This window comes from Lytechinus pictus, chromosome 17 (assembly GCF_037042905.1).
Source record: "Lytechinus pictus isolate F3 Inbred chromosome 17, Lp3.0, whole genome shotgun sequence".
Classification (NCBI taxonomy): domain Eukaryota; kingdom Metazoa; phylum Echinodermata; class Echinoidea; order Temnopleuroida; family Toxopneustidae; genus Lytechinus; species Lytechinus pictus.
The window spans coordinates 7,825,119-7,847,068 of record NC_087261.1 but is presented as its reverse complement, the minus strand read 5'-3'; the positions used below and the strand labels follow the sequence as shown (position 1 = coordinate 7,847,068).

The window sequence follows — 21,950 nt, the reverse complement described above, 5'->3', positions numbered from 1 at the left end:
TCTGAGTGGAATAACTTGCCAAATCAAGTAGTGAAGAGCACTTCCATATAAACTCTTTCAAGTCAAATCTAGAGAAAACTTGGGAGCTCAAAAAGGAAAAGTTTAACCCTGACCAATATTTTACTTGCCCATGCTCTCATGAATACCTTTACCTGCTGAAACCACACATCGCCATATATCCAGTACCAGTCTATCTTCCACTTTACTGACATCAAGAAATTGGAAGGAGAGGGGCAAACAAGTTGTATAGGTAAAACTTTACGCCCACAACAAGATATAATATGTTACAAGGTATATAGCCTAAAAGCAGATCCCTTCCTTTTATCTTTTATCGGCAATTTATGTTTATGATTTTAAACTGAAAATTCCCCCTAAACATGATGCAACGGCTTAGATGATGACAATGGAGATTTAAAAAAAATCGAATCCAATCTAGTGGTATATTATTAAAAAACAAATTTACATGTACCGTATGCACTGTTTTAGCACTTTTGGCTTTCATATTATTTATTATCGCGTTCATCGAATACAGACCCGTAGCAAAACGTGTGTATATAAAAGCACCGATGTGTATCCAAAACCTGACCGAATATTCACTTCCTTGTTCCGGGTTGGTTTCGGTAATAAAAAGTGAAACTCAATTTCTCCCGCTTTTACCGATTGACACCCGTAAGTATCAGTTTTTATTTGTTTCTCGATAAATATTTACTAGCATTATTCTATTGATTATTATTAGAAATTTTGTGATAGTCTTATTTTTTAATCTCATCTCGATGGGAACTCGAAGGTGCGTTGAAAAAGTGGATTACGGTACCTGGTGGTACTAGTACGCGGTGAAGTGGTGTGGCGAAGCCGGGGGAGTCCCGTGCGGTTCCGAACATGGGTCGACTCATGGCTCGCAAGTCGCAGAGCTGAGCTGAGGCTGAGCTGGTGATGGCATGCCAATAATCTTGACCTCTACTTGCAGTATGCCATTATTTTGGTGTCACTGGATAGATGCAGGAAATCTTTTTTTAAATCAATGTGTGGAACTCGTATTGATTTGTGTGTGTAACTGTAAGGCCAAGTAAAAAAAGAAAGTACGGTAGTTGATCGTCCTCGCGCGCATCTATTTTGGCCGCCGCATGAAAATTTTATACTATAATTTTCAAAAATTGGCTTATAAAAAATTAGTGATGTTTCTCGTCCGCGCCCGCTTCCCTTTTTGATTGCCGCATCAATTTTCTTGATATTTACTATTTTTATGGCCGCTGAAAAGCGAAAAAAATTCACAAGATTGGCAAGCGATTTGCTCTCATGTGGCTGTGCTCTGCCTCTGGCTCTGGGATCTCTCTCGCAACTTCATAAAACAATCGCAATTAAAGTCTGATATCGCCATAACTGCGAGAAAGAAAAAAATTCTGATTTAGTTTTTTATTGGTAATTTTGAAGATACGATCATAAATTAGCGAGAAAATAAAGTTTGCAAACTCGGAAAAGATCACATTCACAGATTTCTTCATTTTTAGTGCATTTTCGGGGACCCCGCTTCCTGTATCTGAACTAATCCGTCGCGTACTTTGGAAATATGGCGCAGATAAATCAATTTTAATGACGTAATTTGTATTTCAGCGGGGTTTTTTGGTGAGCAGGTGAGTGATAGCGCCTGTACTTAGATGTGTCTTGCGGTGATTGTGCTTGTGTTGGGTGATGTACATGTGTTATGCGGTGATGTGATTGACTGTTCTGGTGCAGCATGTGAATTTGTGAAATGAATTGAATTTTCTGGCGTGTTTTATAACGTCAGCAGGCAATGCATTGAATATTCAAAAAATAATTTCAAGTGGGTTATTCATTATCAAGAAATTGAAAATCATTAATGGGATTCCAGTATTAAAAGTGCCAATTCTGTTCAAATTTGATAAACTTCATTCTTCCTTGAGCTATTCAATTTGATGGACAATTGTAAAAATGTAAGTTAGTAAATAGATCTAACACTATAAACAGTTACAAATATTGAAATAATAAACATGTGAACAATTAATTCAATAATCATTAAACATTTGATATCAATAAAAAAATGAATAGTAATTTAATAAACAGTATTAAACATGTAAACGAATATACAAGCAGCTGGAAACTGCGATGCGAAACCATGCCCAGAGCTGAAAAAGAGATTGGCTCTGGAAAACTGAACATGGCTCCATGGTAATAAAAATGACCCCCCCCCCCCCCAATGCATTTGTTACCCTTATATAATGTACAATAATGTTTTAATCATTCACTTGACATGAACATTTTGTTTTACAATAATACAGTACTTACCGGTATACATCAGTAATACATCAATAGATTTTTATTGCATAATACATTTTCCATAGATTTCCAATTAATTGTATATGTTTCGACACATTTATTATTAATATTGAGCTTGCATCGATCACATAATTCGAGCCTGACAATCATTTGAATAAAAAATAGTAAATAGTAAGGACCTCCCTCATCACTGATGTCAAAAAACGGGCCGAGAAAATGTCTCCTTGTTTAAAAAAAAAAATAGTAAGATAGCAAATAGTAAGGACCTCCCTCATCACTGCTCTCAAAAAAACCTGGACGATCAACTACTGTCTTTTTTCACTTGGCCTATAAAGTACCCTTAAACTCTCTGTGGTGTACGGTGATATCAATTTTTTTTCCTTTTTTATTCTTTAATTTAATTTTTTTCAAAATCTAACGTTAGGCTAGACATCTGGCAGCCGTCTGTTTCGAGGAGTTTTTTAAACATTTTACGTTTTTTTTGTTTTCTCGTACACAGACAGCTCGCGAACGTGCAGTCGCCGCCATTAGGGGGTTAACAATGCAAAATCCCCCCGATGGGATTCATTGATTTTTGTCTTTATTTCATAAAAATAATGAACTGGACCAAAATAAAAATTGTTATTCCTTTTTGGCCTGAAATGCACCAAAACGGGAAAAAATAAACTTAAAGAAAAAAACAACAGTGACTTACTTCGGCTGTCGCACAAATCTCACTTACTTGGTTTATCCGAACTTAATACATAAACATATGGCCATTGAGTCCCTGTACAGATTGAGTTAGAACTTCGGCCTTCAGAGACCAAAGCTTTTGGTCTAACGTTAGGCCTTACATTTTACATTAGGCCCTAACATTTATTAAGTGACATTAGGTCTTCTAGATTCTAATCTAAAAGAGAGTAACTTTAAGTCTTTAGTTTACAATCCATTGATATGAGATCATGGATACTAACTTGTGTTATAACAAGAAAAAAAGACAAAATTATATTAAATACAATCAGCTTTAGACCTACCACCACCTTTCCAAAAAATATGCTGGAAGATAGGGAATTTTAATGACAAACAGATCAGGGTTACCCAGATTCTTCTTCGATTGCCGTCATTAGCCACAGCTGAGTGTACGGACTGGCCATTGTCTGGCACGTTTGTCGTACCTCCGCTCTAGCTGTGCTGACGGCGATCGAAGAAGAATCTGGCTGATCCTGATCTGTTTTTCATTAACATTCACTATTTTCCCGGATATTTTTCGGAAAGGTGGTAAGCTGAATGTATTTAAAATATAGATTTTATTGTTTCTTCCCTTTTCCCCTGTCAAAAAGCAAACCTCAGGAGTAATCGAGGAGGGTGTGCCAGCGCACCCTTTTCTCCATTGATGTTTTGTAAACAAATTTTCGGCATTACTCATATGTGTTTAAGATCGCATGCTCAATCTTTAATGAAAATCATAAGTCAGAAAAAATTGGAACCAGTGGGATTCGAACCTGCCATCTACTGCTTTCCGGGCAGCGACTTAACCACCAGGCTATTCTGGTTCACGGCTAAATCACGATGGACTGGAATTCAAATACCCTCGATCCTCTTCTTTCTGACTCGTTAATATGCAAATGCAGTCCACCGTGGACAATAGATCTAGTTTTTTTTCTAGATCTTTTTTTTTCTTTCATTGATATTCTTCTGCTGCAGTATGCTGCACTAGAGAAAACAGAAATAAAATGGAGTTTGGGCCTGCATACTCTAGGTTTCAGGATTCTAGGAAGAAAAAAAGAAGAAGAATTATTGCTTTTAATTTTTATCTTAGCTTGTTATGAGCATAATGCGTGTACTGTGTGTCTATGTTGATCAAAGAAAAAGGTTCACACAACCTGGGAACAATGTAATTCATTTAATTTTCTTTGTCAATCACTTAATCTTTAATGATAGTACAATTTGATACATTCACTATATGTGATATCAATTTGCACAATATAACAAAAGCAGCAAGGTCAACATACTATGTACAAATTGAAACTAACTTCGTGGTTGTGGCTGTAGAATCAATATCTTAAAAGTTTTATCCATTTTCAATTTTTCGGGCCACCAAAAATAATGTACCGGTATGATTCAAGGCCACCACCAGAAAATGTTAATATACAGCCTTGTTATACCCTTAGACTCTACGACAATCTTAGGAAGTCCTCAAAGTCAAAAAGTTGGTGTATTCTTATAAGCTCAAGCATACATGTAGTAGGCAAGTGTTGTAATAATAATAATAATAATAATAGCGGTATATTTACCCAGGGTAGCCGCTTCAGTTCCGAAAACTGTTCTCCCAGCGGGCCCTGCTATTATTACCCCGGCTTTAGCTGGGCTGCCTAGGCGCTCAAGCATTCAAGGAATTAATCCTGCCGGGTACCCATTTACCTCACCTGGGTCGAGTGCAGCACAATGTGGATAAATTTCTTGCCGAAGGAAACTACGCCATGGCTGGGATTCGAACCCACGACCCTCTGTTTCAAAGTCCGAAGACTAATCCACTGGGCCACAACGCTCCACAATGTAGACAATGAATCTGGGAAAATAGTGAAGGGTGAACTTCTTTTTCATTTTTTCCTCAGTAGGCTCAGTGGGCATAATTTGTCTTCAAGTGGAAAAAGCAAGGAATGATTTTTAATTTGTCGAGTAAAGCTGCATTTCCATGGTACGGTACTGTACATCCTCTAATATCAACAACCACATAGTTCTATTTTCTATTTGTTGATTTGTTACAGGAAACAAGTTGGAATGATCTTAGAGAACCTGTGAAAGATCTACCATGGGATGCTTACAGAGTAAAAATGCCCAACCAGAAACCAGGCCCCATCAAAAACCAAATCAACCTAGCGATATTAACAGCAGAACACCTAATGATGTAGTCCCGCCCTCGTTCGAAAAACCCCGACCCGATGCAATCCCGCCAACAACACGTTCCAATGCTAAAAAGGATGGTAAGTTGAGATCGAGGCAGACAGGCTTGGATTCAGCCAGGTTGGACACAATAGTTTTGAAAGGCCGACAATTGTGCAAAAACAATATGGCCCCTTCAATGGTATTGTGTCTTATTTGGCTAGATGAGCACCTGGGGGTAGGGGAGGGCGGGGGGGGGGGGGTGTATGTAGCAGTTCTCAGGATTTGAGTGATTGTACCTCATGGACCTAACATACAGTGTACATATATATGGGAACCCAAAACCATTCAATATCATTGGAATGATATGAATGCAGGAAGTTTCGTGCATTGTCACTGTTTATCAGCTGAGTATTTTGCTTTTTTTTAATACCTGTAGTTATGTTCCTATTAAAATAATGGGCTTCATTCAAGTTTTCACCGATTGTATTTGTTTTGTCATTTGTACAGCGCATTGTAACTTTTGAAAAAGCGCTTTAAGAAGTAATTATTATTATTTTATTATAATGCGCTTTCCACTGACCTAAAATAAATTCTATGTTGTCATTGTATGTGAATAAAGGTTGAAAAGGCTTGATCATTTTCTTGTTTTTAATCCATGTATCCATACAAGCAGCAAAAAAAAATCAAATAATTTAAAAATAGCTTTTAATGCTCAAATTGATGATCCTACTGCTATAGAACATAATTTTGCCAATTCTTATTTTATACAATCGCTTTTAACACCTGTATAAGATCTGTATTCAGATTGTATTAAAAAAAAACTATACTGCCAAAGCAATCATAGCCAAATAAGAGGCAAACAGAGAAATATATATGGTTGAGAGCAGTAGGTTGCCGTCTACTATCCAATAATTATTTCCATAGACATTTTTCTGTAAAAATTATATCTGTATTTCTGGAAAACATGACTGCATGTTTAAAAACTCTCCTACAGTATGCAGTAAACAAATTTATGTAATCAAAATTTGTTTCACAAATAATATTTAAAATATCATGTAGACTCCTAGATAGCTACATACAGTTATCATAAATGTTAACGTTTATTTTTAGAATTAGAATATATCACATGGTGATTTGTGAAAATGCATGAAACTTGCATGTACATGGAGCCAAATGTACAGTACATAATTAATTTCAAAGCGCTCGCTCCATCTAGTTTTGATTTGTTCTCCTGAATCCTACTTTGTCTACAACCAGGAAAAATTTACCACTTAAATTCTCCCCCCCCCCAAAAAGAGGAGATGATAATAATGATAATAATGATGATGATAAAAAAACAACTAATAGTTTTTCATAATACCAAATGCATTATAAAATCATCCTGACAGTTGGCAGCTACATGTACATGTACATGTACACGCTTTTCATATATATATGTATATGTCGTACAGAAAGTACTTTTACAAAGTCCTCGAGATGCTGTGTAGGAAAGAACACTGTACATGTACTTTAATATTATATAAGAATCTAGGATTTTCATGGTAAAATCAGAGCATCTTGATCATTTTTTCAATGTTGTGACACTTAAAACAAAAACTGTTCAGAGCATCACATCCCAGTTCCAATATTCCTTTAATAGATAGTCAAACATTGCCTCAATGTTCATGTACCAATCAAGAAGGAACTTGGGGGGAAAAAAAGAAAATTATAGACACTTATGGAAATTCCTTTTTTTAACTGATCACACAATGCACAATTATTACCTGGCAGAGTTACGGCCTGCAGACTTTGGTACTAATACTTGATCTATTGATTTCCTGAACCGGCAGAGAGCCAGAACACTTAAAAGTTTTGTCAAACCTGGACTAACAATCTGATCACTGTAAAGTCAGTCGTACATACAGTACATGTACTGACAGTCCTGTACATACATGTAAAGCAACAGGCAAAATACGATGATCAAGTTCTCCAATTGAATTAAAGCAATCATGACGTGTAATCAATCATTTTAGGTGAAATTCACATGATTTGATGAATAATATGAAGTTTAATTCTGTGTAGAACTTTGTACAATTATCACAGTAGACCTGTGAATGCAATGAAAAGATTACGGTATCTTGTAGAGTGGAGACTAGAAGTACATACATGTACATGTACATGTATGTAGGGGAGACCGGGGTTAGTTGGAACACGGGGTAAGTTGAAACATTGTAATTTTCTTTAACGTCTTTAAATAAATTTCTGCAATACTGCCCTCAATTTATTGTCATTATCAACAGCCATCCACCATATTACAGACAACACATGTGCAACAAGCCTGGTGAAGTTAGAAAGGAATTTTTGTTTTTTGACCTTCTGAGTAATTTTTTTCTCTTTCAGAAATGTTATATTATTTCAGAGAAGTTTATACATGTAGGGCCTAGATCAAGTTGGCCAGTTTGGGGGTATGCCAAGCTACAAAATGAGGTTATTAATATGCCATGATGAAGTCCCTTTTGTGTGCTGTAAGCTTATAAACGTCAAATGGGCCTCCGGGGTTAGTTGGAACACAATTGAAGGGGCTAGTTGGAACATGTTCCAACTTACCCCAAACATAATTATGAATAAAAATATATAAAGTATTTCACTCTCTTCTGAACATGTATTGTATACCATGCTTGTTTTGTTTATCAGTTAGGTCTGAGTGTGCATTTAAGGCCTATTGTAGGCCCCTAATGCAACATTAACCCAAGGTTATCAAACTGGGGGGGGGGGGTCAGTTTGAGCCCCCCGCGAGAAATGTGGTCACTATGCTGTCGCGCGAAATTTTTTGACTACACTGCTTGCTCAATTTTTACTTTCAAGTCTTGCGCATCATTTGAGACCAAATTTGCGATGCCTGTGTGCGCGGTTTCGAAATTACGCAACATTTTGTACCTGCATGTCGGACCCAAAATTGCTCAAAAACGTGATTCCATGTACAAGGTCAATGCAAATTGTGTTTTTCAACCAAAAGTCATAAATGTATGATTATTTTTTACTCTTGTTGGTTCAAATAGATTTATTATATGCTATTTATGATCGCAAAAGAGTCCCGACAAAGTTCATTGGAAAAAAACTAAGGTTCGGAAAAACAAAGAAATACAAATAAAAAAACAAAAAATACATAATAAATTATATTTTTTGCAATTTTTGGTGGATATTTGTTATAAATGTGAAAATTGATACTCTCACCAAAAATATGCATTCTACTAGCTTAATAAATAGTTAAAGGCGAAAAAATAAATTATATGCTTATTTGCATAATTAATTAATGAAAAAAAAACTATTATTTTTGTCTTGTAAATTTGATGCAGAAGTACATGAAATTGCTGATAGTACACTTAATTGCATGTAAAATCAAACGCACCCAAATATGTGGAATTCTACTACACAGTCTGCTTGCGTGAGTGGCTGTATAATAGAAAACATAAAGTTCAACACATCCATACTTCAAATATTTTGAACTTGAAAAAATAAAGCAAATAGGCTAAAACCATGTCATATTACAGTTTTAAGTAGTTTTAGTATGATTCTTAATTGACCATGCAGTGTTCCAACTTACCCCATACCATGTTCCAACTTACCCCGTATTGGGGTAAGTTGGAACGTTTGCGATGGTCTTGTTCAAGGTGGATTTTTTTAGTAACCATAATAGAGTTAAAAATTTTATGGGGCACATTTGAAGCCCTTAGATATATGCTTCAAGCTGATATATTGATTGTTTCTCGAATAAAATTTATTTGGATTTTACAGCCATTTTTGTAAAAAATGTTCCAACTAACCCCGGTCTCCCCTACTCATGCACCCCCTTCATGATTATATTGAAGAACGATCGTGATTGTTTGTTGACATGCTGAAAATGTAAATGATACAAACCCATGTACACGCAGAAAGCAAATATGCATGAATTCAGATTTCTGGTTTGTGTCTGTATACATGTAGGGTTTCACTACGAGTGATTGAATAAAATACCAAGGGGAAAAACTGTATACATGTATATAGGTTCACTTCAATACACCTTTAGTGTTTTTGGTTTTATTAATACGGTACTTTATTACATGTACATGTAAGAGGATGAGGAAGCAAGACATTTCATTGTTTAGCCTTTCCTACAGAATGAACCGAAGTGTATTTTTTGTGTGTGTCTCTGCCAACCATACATGTAGATGGTCCAATCGGTACTCCATTCTTCTTTTTGAAAGAGAACTGTTTGATGGATTGATTTAATAAAACGTTTGTATTGATTGAAACTATAAAAACGATACAATTTAACAACATTAAATATCTAATAGTAACTTCAATGAAATTAAATGGGGAAAAGACACTTAATGGAGCAGAACGAACGCTGCCTGTGTACATGTTAAGCATCTTTAATAATTAATTACCTGAAATTAAAAGTTTCTATGGTCACATTTTCTCAAGGTCAGGGGTCAAAGATCAAAGAGGTCATACATGTACATGATACATGACTCTTGCGATTAGATGAAGAACTCTTTTAAATCAACTTCAAACGTGGCCCATATCCATACATGTACATGTACTTTTACAGGAATTTGAGCATGTGTATTTAAAATATCATTTACATTTCTGTGCATAAGATATTCCAAAGAATATTTCATCAGTGCCACAAAAAAATGAGTCTAGCTGAGTGACCAAATATGTACCCAGTTTGCGATTTGTTGATATATATTTACTGTACATACAGTCAAGCATAGCAGCCATCTGCCTACATGTATATTGACCACCAAAAAACTTCCCACTTTTGTTTCTAAGCAGATTAAGAGTCATTACCACTACAGTCATCACCTGACTTTATGCTTAATTTTACATTTTCCTTTGGTCGTCACTACAGACAGGTTACACTGGAGCAATGTTAAAGGTCAAGTCCTCCCCAGAAAAATGAGGATTTGAATAAATAGAGAAAAATCCAATGACCAAAACGCTAAAAATTTCATCAAAATCAGATGTAAAATAAGAAAGTTATGACATTTTAAAGTTTCGCTTATTTTCACAAAACAGTGATATGCACATCTCAGTGACATACAAATGAGACAGTTGATGATGTCCATCACTCACTATTTCTTTTGTTTTTTATTGTTTGAATTATACAATATTTCATTTTTTCAGCTTTGACAATAAGGACCGACTTGACTGAACCATATAGTATTGAACAATGCTTATTCCACATGTTCAGGGGGGAATTAATCGTTGTATCACTTTGACAATGAGGAGAAAATTAGAATTTTTCATATTTCATATAATAAAATACAAAAGAAATAGTGAGTGGATGACGTCATAGTCTCCTCATTTGCATACCAGCCAGGATGTGCATATATCTGTTTTGTGAAATTAAGCGAAACTTTAAAATGTCATAACTTTCTTATTTTACATCCGATTTTGATGAAATTTTCAGTGTTATGCTTGTTAGATTTTTCTCTTTTTATTCAAAGCAACTAATGGTTGGGGTGGACTTGTCCTTTAACAAAGCTCATCGTCTGGAGCAATGTTAACAAAACTCATTGTCTTTTTCTCTCCATTTTGTTTAATACCTGCACAGTCATTTCATTTATCGCCCTCTATGACTATGAGGCACGATCAGACGATGATCTTTCATTCCAGAAAGGAGAGAAGTTGGAGATTCTAAATAACACGTAAGTATGCATTAAGGGGCATCCATGCTTCATTTATGTGTGGGAGGTGAAAACTATGATAAACCAAATTTTGCAAGCAATCGGACAGAGTTTATGGGGTGGAAATGAACAGAAGATCATTGCAAAAATCAAGACGGAGTACGGTCTTTTATCAATTACAGTAAATACCAACCAGGTGTCTACGCTCTTCAATATCTGGTTTGCTTGTTGTTCCAAAAGTCTCACAAACTGGGGGATCCTAAATTTGCGCTTGCCTGCCCTATACTGTGGAATACACTTCCTGAAGACATCCCTGTTGAGTCCTTCAAAAATATTTTAACGACCTTTTTATTCACTTCATAATTCTTTGAGCACTCTACAGAGTGGATTTCACACTCTGTAAGTCACAAGATTTATGAACATGAAATCATTCTGTCCTTCCTCAAACTCCATTTTAGTTACCAGTTATGAAGTGTTTACCTATTCTGTTACATAATCTACCTGGGACATGTCAATATTAATTTATCCTGAAAATGAACATTTACTATGTACATGCAACACTGATCTTGAAGGGGTTATTAAAAAGAGAGAAAAAAAGAACAAGATAGAACAATTTAGTGTCAGAAGATGCACTGCTATTATTGAATTGCGTAATGCAAGCAAGGCTGTCGGGACATTCCCACTTGCTCTATTAAACATAATTAATTCTCTTTAATAATTGCGAAGAAAAAAAAGAAAATGATTTTTTTGGAGTATGGAACTTTTGAAATACAATTACATGTATGGTGCACAGAGAATGATTAATTATTATACTTAAAAGTTTTTTTGCAATTTTTTTTTGTAGAAAAGTAGGCTTAATATTTGCCACTTGTCATGAAAAGAAGGGAAATTCCCAGAAAAGACATCACGACAGTCTAAGCATTTCCCTCCCAACCAGAAAGATAAAAACGCCCACATAATTCCAAACTTTGTTGGGTCAAAGATCGCTTGATTTTCCTGTATTGAATTCAATACTTGTCAGGCATGGATGGCTAGTCTATAGACACAGACCCTATAAATTAACTTAAACAAGTGAGTCATGACAGAAACCTATTCTTTCAAGGTGTGAATGTAAAAATGCAATTGTACATGTACATGTATGTTCACATTTGTATAGACCTTTAGCTCAGGGCATTATGTATGAAAGTTGAGACCTCTTTGTATTTAACCAAAAAAAGGGTTTGTGCATGGAAAAGTTCTACACCTGTAGTGGTTACCGGTAGTGTTCACTCAGAGACTTTACTCTTACCATCAATGCTCAACCAGCATTTAGCTACAGTATGAGAGAGTGTTGGTGAAGCTGCTAAACTTATAGTTTTGTATAATCCTTTTCTTTTTATGGATGAACTTTATAGTGTATAACTTTAGAAATGTAATACAGATACATGTATAAAGTCATTTCTGCTCTGTTAAACAAGGTGCAGTCACGATCCCAGGTTTGTCACAAGTGGTCTGAATTTGCAGACTACAGGAGCTGAGTAAGATTGTACTGTCATTTCCTGATAAACTGGAAAGTAATGTGATTTATACATTTTCTCAAGATCCTCTTGTTACACTCAGGGTGTGTGCATGCAGGATGATTTATTGCAAGAAACATTTTGTTTAAACAAACAAAATATGCCAACATGGTTTTTGTTGTTGTTCTACATAAAAAACAGGTCGAGAATTTAAGCCATTCTGACTTTCTGTTTTTAAGGACATTTTAGTGAAAACATCCAATGGGCATTTAATAAATAATGTACTCAGTCTTGGCTATTAGTTTGGAGCTTGAAAGGTGAATTACATGTTTTCAATAATACTACAAAGTGCTAGACACTAATAGTAGGTTTCAGCTTTGTCTTGTACCGCTTCCCAGCAAAGATCCAAACCTTAAAAAGGTATAAAAATTGCTTGGCATCACAGCAAAAAAAAAAGAGAAACTTTGACGGCAAAAATTACTGGCCCAAATCCAAGTACAAGTCATGCATGCATGAGTGATTGTACCAGGTGTTTTTGTTGGTCCAAATCTACATGCAGACAGTGCTATGGACTTGCGGTGATAGCTTTTAGTTGGTCCAAACAAATTTTTTTGCCAGTCAATATTTTGTCTTGATACATGTACATGTAGGATAGGGATGTTGAGAACAGGAAGAGCTACATGTACGTGTAGTATCTACATGTAGATATTCAAACTTGCATTGAAGAGAAAAATTTGCTGTAATCTCAATGGCTTGCTTCAAACTTAGCAAAAAAAATGAGAGAAACATTACCGTAATGAAAGTTTGACAAAAATCCATCAAAGGAATTTCAAATTTAAGTACTTTTGTTTAAAATTTTGATTTTGATGATTTTACATGCAAGCCGCTGCTGGATGTGACTTGAATTAATTCACCATTTTTGTCTTGCCCACCAGAGGTGAGGCTAGACTAAAGGATCCAAATGTCGTCCATCACGAACATTATGACACATTACTCCGCAACCGTAAGTTACTTTTCAACCGAACTTGGATGGTAGATGTATAGGGAACCTGCATGTAATGCTGCAGTTATAGGTCACATGGTAAGGTCAGAGGTCATTTTCAGGTCAACGTTAAAGTTTATGTGCAAGACTGTCTTATGACACATAACTCTGCAACCGTAAGCCATTTTCACCCAAACTTCGGTTGTAGATGTATTTCGAGAACCTGCATGTAATGTTTCAGTCAGAGGTCACATGGTAAGGTCAAAGGTCATTTTCAAGACAACGTTAAAGTTTACATGCAAGACTCTTATGACACACAACTCAAGTCACTTTTCACCCAAACTTGGTTGTAGATACATGTTTAACATGTTGGAGACCTGCATGCTATTGTGCAGTCAGAGGTCAATATGGTAAGGTCTAAGGTCATTTTGAGGTCAACATTAAAGTTTACATGCAAGACTCTCTTATGACACACAAGTACGCTTGCAACCGTATTCAATTTTCACCCAAATTTGGGTTGTAGATTTACTGAGGAGACCTGCATATCATTGCACAGTCAGAGGTCACTTGGTATTAAGGTTATACATGTAGGTAATTTGAGGTCATTGTTATGACATAACTCCCCAAGCCTAGGTCACTTTTGAACCAAACTTGGGTTGTAGCTGTACTTAGGAGACCTGCATGTTATTGTGTTCAGAGGTCACATGGTATTAAGGTCAAAGGTCATTTTGAGGTCAACATTAAAGTTTATGTGCAAGACTCTTAATATGACAAATGTTATTCCATCCCAGTTATTTTACAATGAAATTTTGATACGATTCTGTTGCATGCCCTCGCAAATCACAATATTTCTGGTTACTTTCACTATTGGGCGAGACACAACCCCGGGGGGGCCACTTACATTGACGAGTGGATACCATGCGCGACCCAAAAAAACACGCAAAAAGGATGTCTTTTTCAAGATGGGCACGTTACGTACGTAACGTAATAAAGGTGTCAGAAAACACTAAAATTATGAAAAAAAGGGTATCTATTTTCGCTAGGAAGGCTACGTGTTAAGGGTCAAATTTGCGAGGGTATAAAAAATTAAGACTAAAATGTTTTATAAAAGGATATACTTTTTGCCCCAAGAGTCAACACTACGTGTTTAGAAGTACGATTTGCGCAATGTGTGGGAGGTGGGGCTGTACTACATTTAAATCCAGTGATGTAGGTTAAGGTAAAACCGACGAACGACGTACGTGACATGTTATAATTGAAATATCGCTGTACTTGTTTAGGGGTTCAATTCACTTGCCAATAGTATCGTTTTGTTTCCAATACTTGAGGGTAGGGTTTCACACGCCAATACTTGTTAAGGGGTGCATTTTCAGAGTATGGAAAATACGTGTTCAGGGTGCTTTTCGAGACCCCACGGTCGAGCATGGTATCCACTCGTCAATGGAAGTGGCCCCTCAGGGGACACAACATTGCTTTAATATGCCTTGTTAATAAAGGAGAATGAAACTCTTGGAGCAAGTTAGCTTTTGTGAAAGCAGAAAAATCAAAGAATAAGATCAACAAAACTTTGAGTAAAATAGGACTAGCAATAAAAGAGTTATGAGCATTTGAATGTCGAGATCACTAATGCTATGGAGATCCTCCCATTGGCAATGCGACCAAGATCTGTGATGTCACACACGTACAACTCTCCCATTTGGACACTGAAAATATACCCCAAAACATCTCTTTTTGCTCATTCTAATCAAATGACAAACGATTCACCAATGATATAATGTTGTGAAACCTCTGTACTTGTCATCTCATAAAGAGAACACCTCACCTTGTGATAGACTCTATAAAAGTGAGAATATAAGATAAATAAGTACTAAAGTAATGAGGGAGTTGTACGTGTGTGATATCACAGATCTTGGTCGCATTGCCGATGGGAGGATCTACATGGCACTAGTGATCTCAATATTCAAATGCTCATAACTTTCTTATTATTCATTCAATCTTCCTCAAACTTTCAACAATATGTTTCTTTGATTTTTCTCTTTGATATGGATTCAGCTGGTTTCAAGGGTTTCATTCTCCTTTAATGGTTCTTGATGACTGAAAATACTTTGAAGATCTTTGACGTAAAGTAGTACAATGTAGGCAGTGGTAGCTGTACATGTATATTAAAAGAGTGTGCCTTGAAAATCGCTTTTCAAGTTTTCTCAGAGTATTGCAAATGGAATTATTATCAGTCACATGATTCATGGAAGGAGGCTAGCTGCTGTCATGTGACATCAACGATTTAAAAGTTTTGAAAATATCATCATTCACTTTTTGTACCATGGACTTTCGTAAATCCTTCATCAATATATATGTATATATTTCTTTAATTTTAAATGTACATACATGTATTCTTTAATGAGAACTGTGTTATTGATATATGAACTTCCCCTTTTTCTTCCAAATCAATGTCGGTTCAAACTTCCCCTATATTATCATAAAGTCTGTATTTTCCAGACTGTACATTCATGCATCGCTAGCAGTGTTTCAATTCTGTAGACTATATTTTGTACATACATTGTAATTGGGTGTCAACCAGGATATGTTTTGCAGCGGTCAACTTGATATTTATCGAGCAGCCAGCCCACTCAAATCAGGAACCTTCTACTAAAGACGGGAAATAACCCTTCAGTCTTCAAAATCAATCAAAGAAATAATAATGTATAGCAAATTAAAGGACAAGTCCACCCCAACAAAAAGTTGATTTGAATAAAAGAGAAAAATCCAACAAGCATAACATTGAAAATTTGTAAAATAATGTAAAATAAAAAAGTTATGACATTTTAAAGTTTCGCTTAATTTCACAAAACAGTTATATGCACATATGGTTCGCAATTTGAGTCATGGAATATTTTTCATGTTTATGTTGGACTAGCGAATTTGACCATTTCTGAAAAAGTTACTGGCCCAACAATAGTTTTTATTACTGTTTATGTCGGACCCATAAATCTTGCTATTTTTGGAAAAATTACTGGCCCGACAATGATATTTTTTACTGGTCATGTCGGACCAGTAAATCTTGCTATTTCTGAAAATCTACTGGCCCGACAGTGATTTTTACTGGTCTGGGACCGTCGGACCGGCGCTAGTGTCGAGCCCTGGGTATTGACATAAAACACTATTGCAACCCTGATCCTACATCTCAGGTGAAATAAAACTTGGAACAATTGTCGCAGGAGCAAATTTCTTGCCACGGCTACAACCATTCTCGATAACGTCCAAAAATCACTGATCACTGATAGTTTTTACTGGGTGAAGGCGCTTAGATTGCGCATCATGCAGCTCAGAAGTTTTAAAGTCAAATCAGTGCTTACCAATGTTTTTAATATTTTGACCCTTTTCTCTTATTTTTCCTCCACTTCCAATGTATGCAGAGATGGAGACTGGTGGTTAGCTAAATCAACAGTGACTGGAGCAGAGGGGTACATCCCTAGTAACTACATAGCTCCTGTGAAGAGCATAGATGCTGAAGAGTGAGTACATTATTGAATATAATGCATTGAATAGTACATGTAGTACTAGTTGGTGGTTAGCAAAGTCGACTGTGACTGGAGCAGAGGGGTACATCCCTAGTAACTACATAGCTCCTGTGAAGAGCATAGATGCTGAAGAGTGAGTACATTATTGAATATAATGCATGGAATAGTACATGTAGTACTAGTTGGTGGTTAGCAAAGTCGACTGTGACTGGAGCAGAGGGGTACATCCCTAGTAACTACATAGCTCCTGTGAAGAGCATAGATGCTGAAGAGTGAGTACATTATTGAATATAATGCATGGAATAGTACATGTAGTACTAGTTGGTGGTTAGCAAAGTCGACTGTGGCTGGAGCAGAGGGGTACATCCCTAGTAACTACATAGCTCCTGTAAAGAGCATAGATGCTGAAGAGTGAGTACATTATTGAATATAATGCATTGAATAGTAGTACTAGTTGGTGGTTAGCTAAATCAACAGTGACTGGAGCAGAGGGGTACATCCCTAGTAACTACATAGCTCCTGTGAAGAGCATAGATGCTGAAGAGTGAGTACATTATTGAATATAATGCATTGAATAGTAGTACTAGTTGGTGGTTAGCAAAGTCGACTGTGGCTGGTGTAGAGGGGTACATCCTTTAATAGTATTAAACTATATAGCTCCTGTGAAGAGCATAGATGCTGAAGAGTGAGTACATTATTGAATATAATGCATGGAATAGTACATGTAGTACTAGTTGGTGGTTAGCAAAGTCGACTGTGGTTGGTGTAGAGGGGTACATCCTTTATAGTATTAAACTATATAGCTCCTGTGAAGAGCATAGATGCTGAAGAGTGAGTACATTATTGAATATAATGCATTGAATAGTACATGTAGTACTAGTTGGTGGTTAGCAAAGTCGACTGTGGCTGGTGTAAAGGGGTACATCCTTTAATAGTATTAAACTATATAGCTCCTGTGAAGAGCATAGATGCTGAAGAGTGAGTACATTATTGGATATAATGTACATGTATTGAATAGTAGTTGTAGTGTCAGTAATCTGAAGGTGATGGGGATCGGTGAATGTCATTCGTATCTGCCTTTGGCCATGTAATATTTCAACGTGTAATCTCATTGAATCGGACAGTTTTGGAATGCAACTCTTTAGCATAATCTGACCAGGTTGGTAATACTTCACGAAACTTGATGTTTATTGGATTTTTTAGTCAGATTTTTTAAATAGTCTTTGTGACACACCTCCCGGGTTTTACATCTCATACCTGGTTATAAAAAGTCCCTGACATGGCTTGGGGGGAGGGGGTTCGAATACAGCACCCTCACTGAAATTGCCCCTGTACCCCCTCACTCCGGTTTAATTGTCAGATGTCTGAAGTTATGAATCTGATTTTATCCTTGTTGAACATGGGGTGATGGGATTCACCATTTTACAGAACTTCTGTTAATACCAATCACATGGAATATGATCAGAAAGGGGAAAATAGAATGATACCATTTTCCAGATCAGTATGTGGTACAGTATGCAGTATGATACCATTCCTGAATAAAAGTTTTGTTAAACCATTGTAATCATTACATGCTCTAAATTGGCAACACAATCGAAACAACAAAATCACTCTTTAACAATGCAAATTGGCAAAAAATAAAGGTTTGCTCTATTCATTGTGATGCATGTTATATCCATATCATTTATTTTCTTATAAAAAGACAAAAATAATGAAGAGAGCGTAACATTTTATTCAAACCTCATCATCAGCCTGAAAATTTTAAATTATTTTCTTCTAAAGTATTAAAATTAATTTTAAAGCTTATTATTGAAAGTCACCAATTTGAGGATCAAAATCAGATTCTCGTTAAAATAGCCGTGTACCTCTTCAAGGGAGGAATTCATCAGGACATGTAATGTATGTCCGGCTTTATGAGTTAAAGTCCTTCCTCATTTCAAAGGTTACTTCTCAAAAATTCATGTCAGGAAACACATGTAGGCCTTGTATGGGAATTCACAAAGAGAAAAATATTCTGTAGACTTCCCCAATTCAATGTGATTGAACTCCAATTTAGATTGAGGAAGGGAATGAAGAAGGGGAGAGATGATGATGAAGGAGGAGATAAAGAGGTAGAAGTATGAGAACAGGAGAAGGAGAAAGAGGAAGAAGAGGAGGAGAAGGGGAAGGAGAAGAAGTAAGAAGAAAGGGGAGAAGAAAACTATATAAAAAAAAAGCATAATGATAATGAGAGTAAGAAGAGAAAAAATGGAGGGAAGAAAGTAGGGGTAGGAGGAATGAAAGAAGATGAAGAATGAGAATCTTTTGAAAAAGGAAAAGAAAATGAATGACGGTAAAAAAAAGGAGGGGGGAAACAGGGTTTGAAAGAAGGATGGGGAAGGAGAAATCTACATTGTATACAACAAATTACAGTAATATTAAAGAATACAATAATGGAGGGAAAGGAGGAGGAGAAGGAAAAGAAGAAGAAATATGAAAGGGAACTACAAGTGACAAAAAGAAGAAAATACATGGAGGAAGAAAGGGGGGAGAAGAAAACTAGACAACAAATTACAGTAAGAAGAAAAAAAGCAGGGAGAAAGAGGGAAGGGGGGGGAGGATAGAAGTAGAAAGGGGGGAAAGAAAACTAGAGGTCAAATGACAGTAAGATTTAAAAAATGTGAAGGAAGAAATTAAACTATATTCTGTTTATACTGTATACAACAAATGACAGTATTAAAGAATACAAAAATAGAGGGAAAGGAGGAGGTGAAGAAAAAGAAGAAGAAATATGAAAGGGGAAGAAAACCACAAGTGACAAAAAGAAGAAAAATACATGGAGGAAGAAAGGGGGAGAAGAAAACTAGACAACAAATTACAGTATTAAGGAAAAAAAATCAGGGAGAAAAAGGGAAGGGGGGAGAAGGATAGAAGTAGAAAGGGGGAAAAGAAAACTTGAGGTCAAATTACATTAAGATTAAAAAAAATATATGAAGGAAGAAATTAAATTATATTCTGTTTATACATGTACATACATGTACACATTTTCCTGTGAATATTTAAACAAATCAATATTGTAAAGAACTTCCTGATCTACTGAGAGGATACAGACAGCATACAGTGGAAATCTGTCACATTAGACAACCAATATCTACAGTGTGTGTACTACGAGTAGTTATTTTTTATTTAATTTACACTTTTAAAAAGGGCATATTTTTAACTATATATTTCAGCATACAAATTTGAAAAAAATATTTAAAAGGGCACCTACATGTACGTCATCCAAGGCCAGAAGGGCATCAGCTTTTAACCTATAAAATACCACTCACAGAGAACATTTTCCCATTAATGCTAATGATACCGTACGTGCTTGAAAACGACCCAAAAGTAAATATATCATAAAATCTACCCCACCAGGATGGCAAACAACAGTAATGAACTTAATTGTGCAAATTCAAATAAAATATTTATTTATGAATAACAACTGAACAGTGCTTCTTTTGTATTGTTTCCAAAATCTAATAGTGGAGTCAAGCATGATGCATACATGTACATGTACATGTATGTACTTGCAGACAGACATTTTTTTTTAAACAAAGATGTAGTGTAAGTATTAAAATTGCTTGTGTTTTTATAGTTTGGTCAAGTATTTCCTGTCTCAATTTCCCTTTCTGAACTGAAATCAATCCAGTCCAGTATAGCACCTCCATTTATGATCACAAATTGTGCATTCAATATACATGTACATGTAAAAGCTTCGAGTGAAGTGTTTCCATAATTTAGAAAGTATATGGACCAAGTTCATGAGACTTGGCCATAAGGTTAATCAAGTATTACTGAACATCCTGCCTGAGTTTCATGTCACATGACCAAGGTCAAAGGTCATTTAGGGTCAATTATAAACTTAGACCATGTTGGGGGAATCAACATCAAAATCTTAACCTAAGGTTAAGTTTTTGAAATGTCATCATAACTTAGAAAATATATGGACCTACAGTAGTTCATGAAACTTGGACATAAGGTTAATCAAGTATCACTGAACATCCTGTGCTAGTTTCAGGTCACATGATTAAGGTCAAAGGTAATTTAGGGTCAATGAACTTTGGCCGCAAGGGGTATCTGTTGAATTACCATCATAACTTTGAAAGTATATTGGTCTAGTTCATAAAACCTGGACATAAGATTAATCAAGTATCACTGAACATCCTGTGCACATTTCAGGTCACATGACCAAGGTCAAAGGTCAATGAACTTCGGCCATAATGGGGGTATCTGTTGAATTACCATCATAACTTTGAAAGTTTATGGATCTGACTCGTGAAACTTGGACATAAGAGTAATCAAGTATCACTGAACATCCTGTGCGAGTTTTAGGTCACATGTTCAAGGTCAAAGGTCATGTAAGGTCAATGAACTTTGGCCATGTTGGGGGTATTTGTTGAATTACCATCATATCTCTGTAAGTGTACTCTAGTTCATAAAACGTGGACATAAAAGTAACCAAGTATCACTGAACATCTTGTGCGAGTTATAGTAGTTTTCAAAGTCAGCACTGCTGCTATATTGAATCGCGTGATGCAGGTGAGACCGCCAGAGGCATTCCACTTGTTATGACATTTTGTTTTTTATTGCTTTTTTTATGGAAATTGTCAGCCACTTTCTTCTGACCATAAAAAAGATAAATAAATTTATTATTGAGTTTAAATGTTCCATCTAAACCCCCCCCCCCAAAAAAAAAAAAAAAAAAAAAAAAACCTCAAATATGTGAAAAAGCTAAATTACTTTATAATTACGATTGTTATTTGCCATCATTGTTATTTTTCTTCTGTTTCCCTACCCCTACCCAGTTGGTACTTTGGCAAGGTCGGTCGTAAGGATGCAGAGAAGAAACTCCTGGCTCCCGGGCTTCAGAAAGGAACTTTTATTGTGAGAGATGGAGAGGCAAATCCTGGTAAGTAGAAGAATAATAGATGGAAAGAAAGATAAAAAGAAAGTACATGTAGGATGAAGAAAAAGATGGTCTGAAAGGTTTCATGAACATCAGAGAGTTATAGTCTCTGATTTTCCATATTCTATGAAATTAGTAGAGGAATATATATCAGTTCAGTTGACTTAATTTAGTATGAACAAATACTATAGTTAAATGTGCAAAATGGTAAATAAA

At 35.8% G+C, this 21,950-nt stretch overlaps 1 protein-coding gene across 1 annotated transcript in view; it reads left to right on the top strand.

The window, feature by feature from the left end:
* Nucleotides 1–505: 505 nt before the first annotated feature.
* The window catches only part of LOC129280386 (tyrosine-protein kinase fyna-like), a 35,644-nt gene continuing 14,199 nt past the window's right edge, over nucleotides 506–21,950 (top strand). Inside the window, exons 1-5 of the mRNA XM_054916414.2 lie at nucleotides 506–669; nucleotides 5,043–5,258; nucleotides 10,739–10,832; nucleotides 16,703–16,801; nucleotides 21,634–21,737. Of these exons, the coding sequence (XP_054772389.2) occupies nucleotides 5,087–5,258; nucleotides 10,739–10,832; nucleotides 16,703–16,801; nucleotides 21,634–21,737 (469 nt within the window). The 5' untranslated portion in view covers nucleotides 506–669; nucleotides 5,043–5,086. The remainder of the gene's footprint in view (nucleotides 670–5,042; nucleotides 5,259–10,738; nucleotides 10,833–16,702; nucleotides 16,802–21,633; nucleotides 21,738–21,950) is intronic.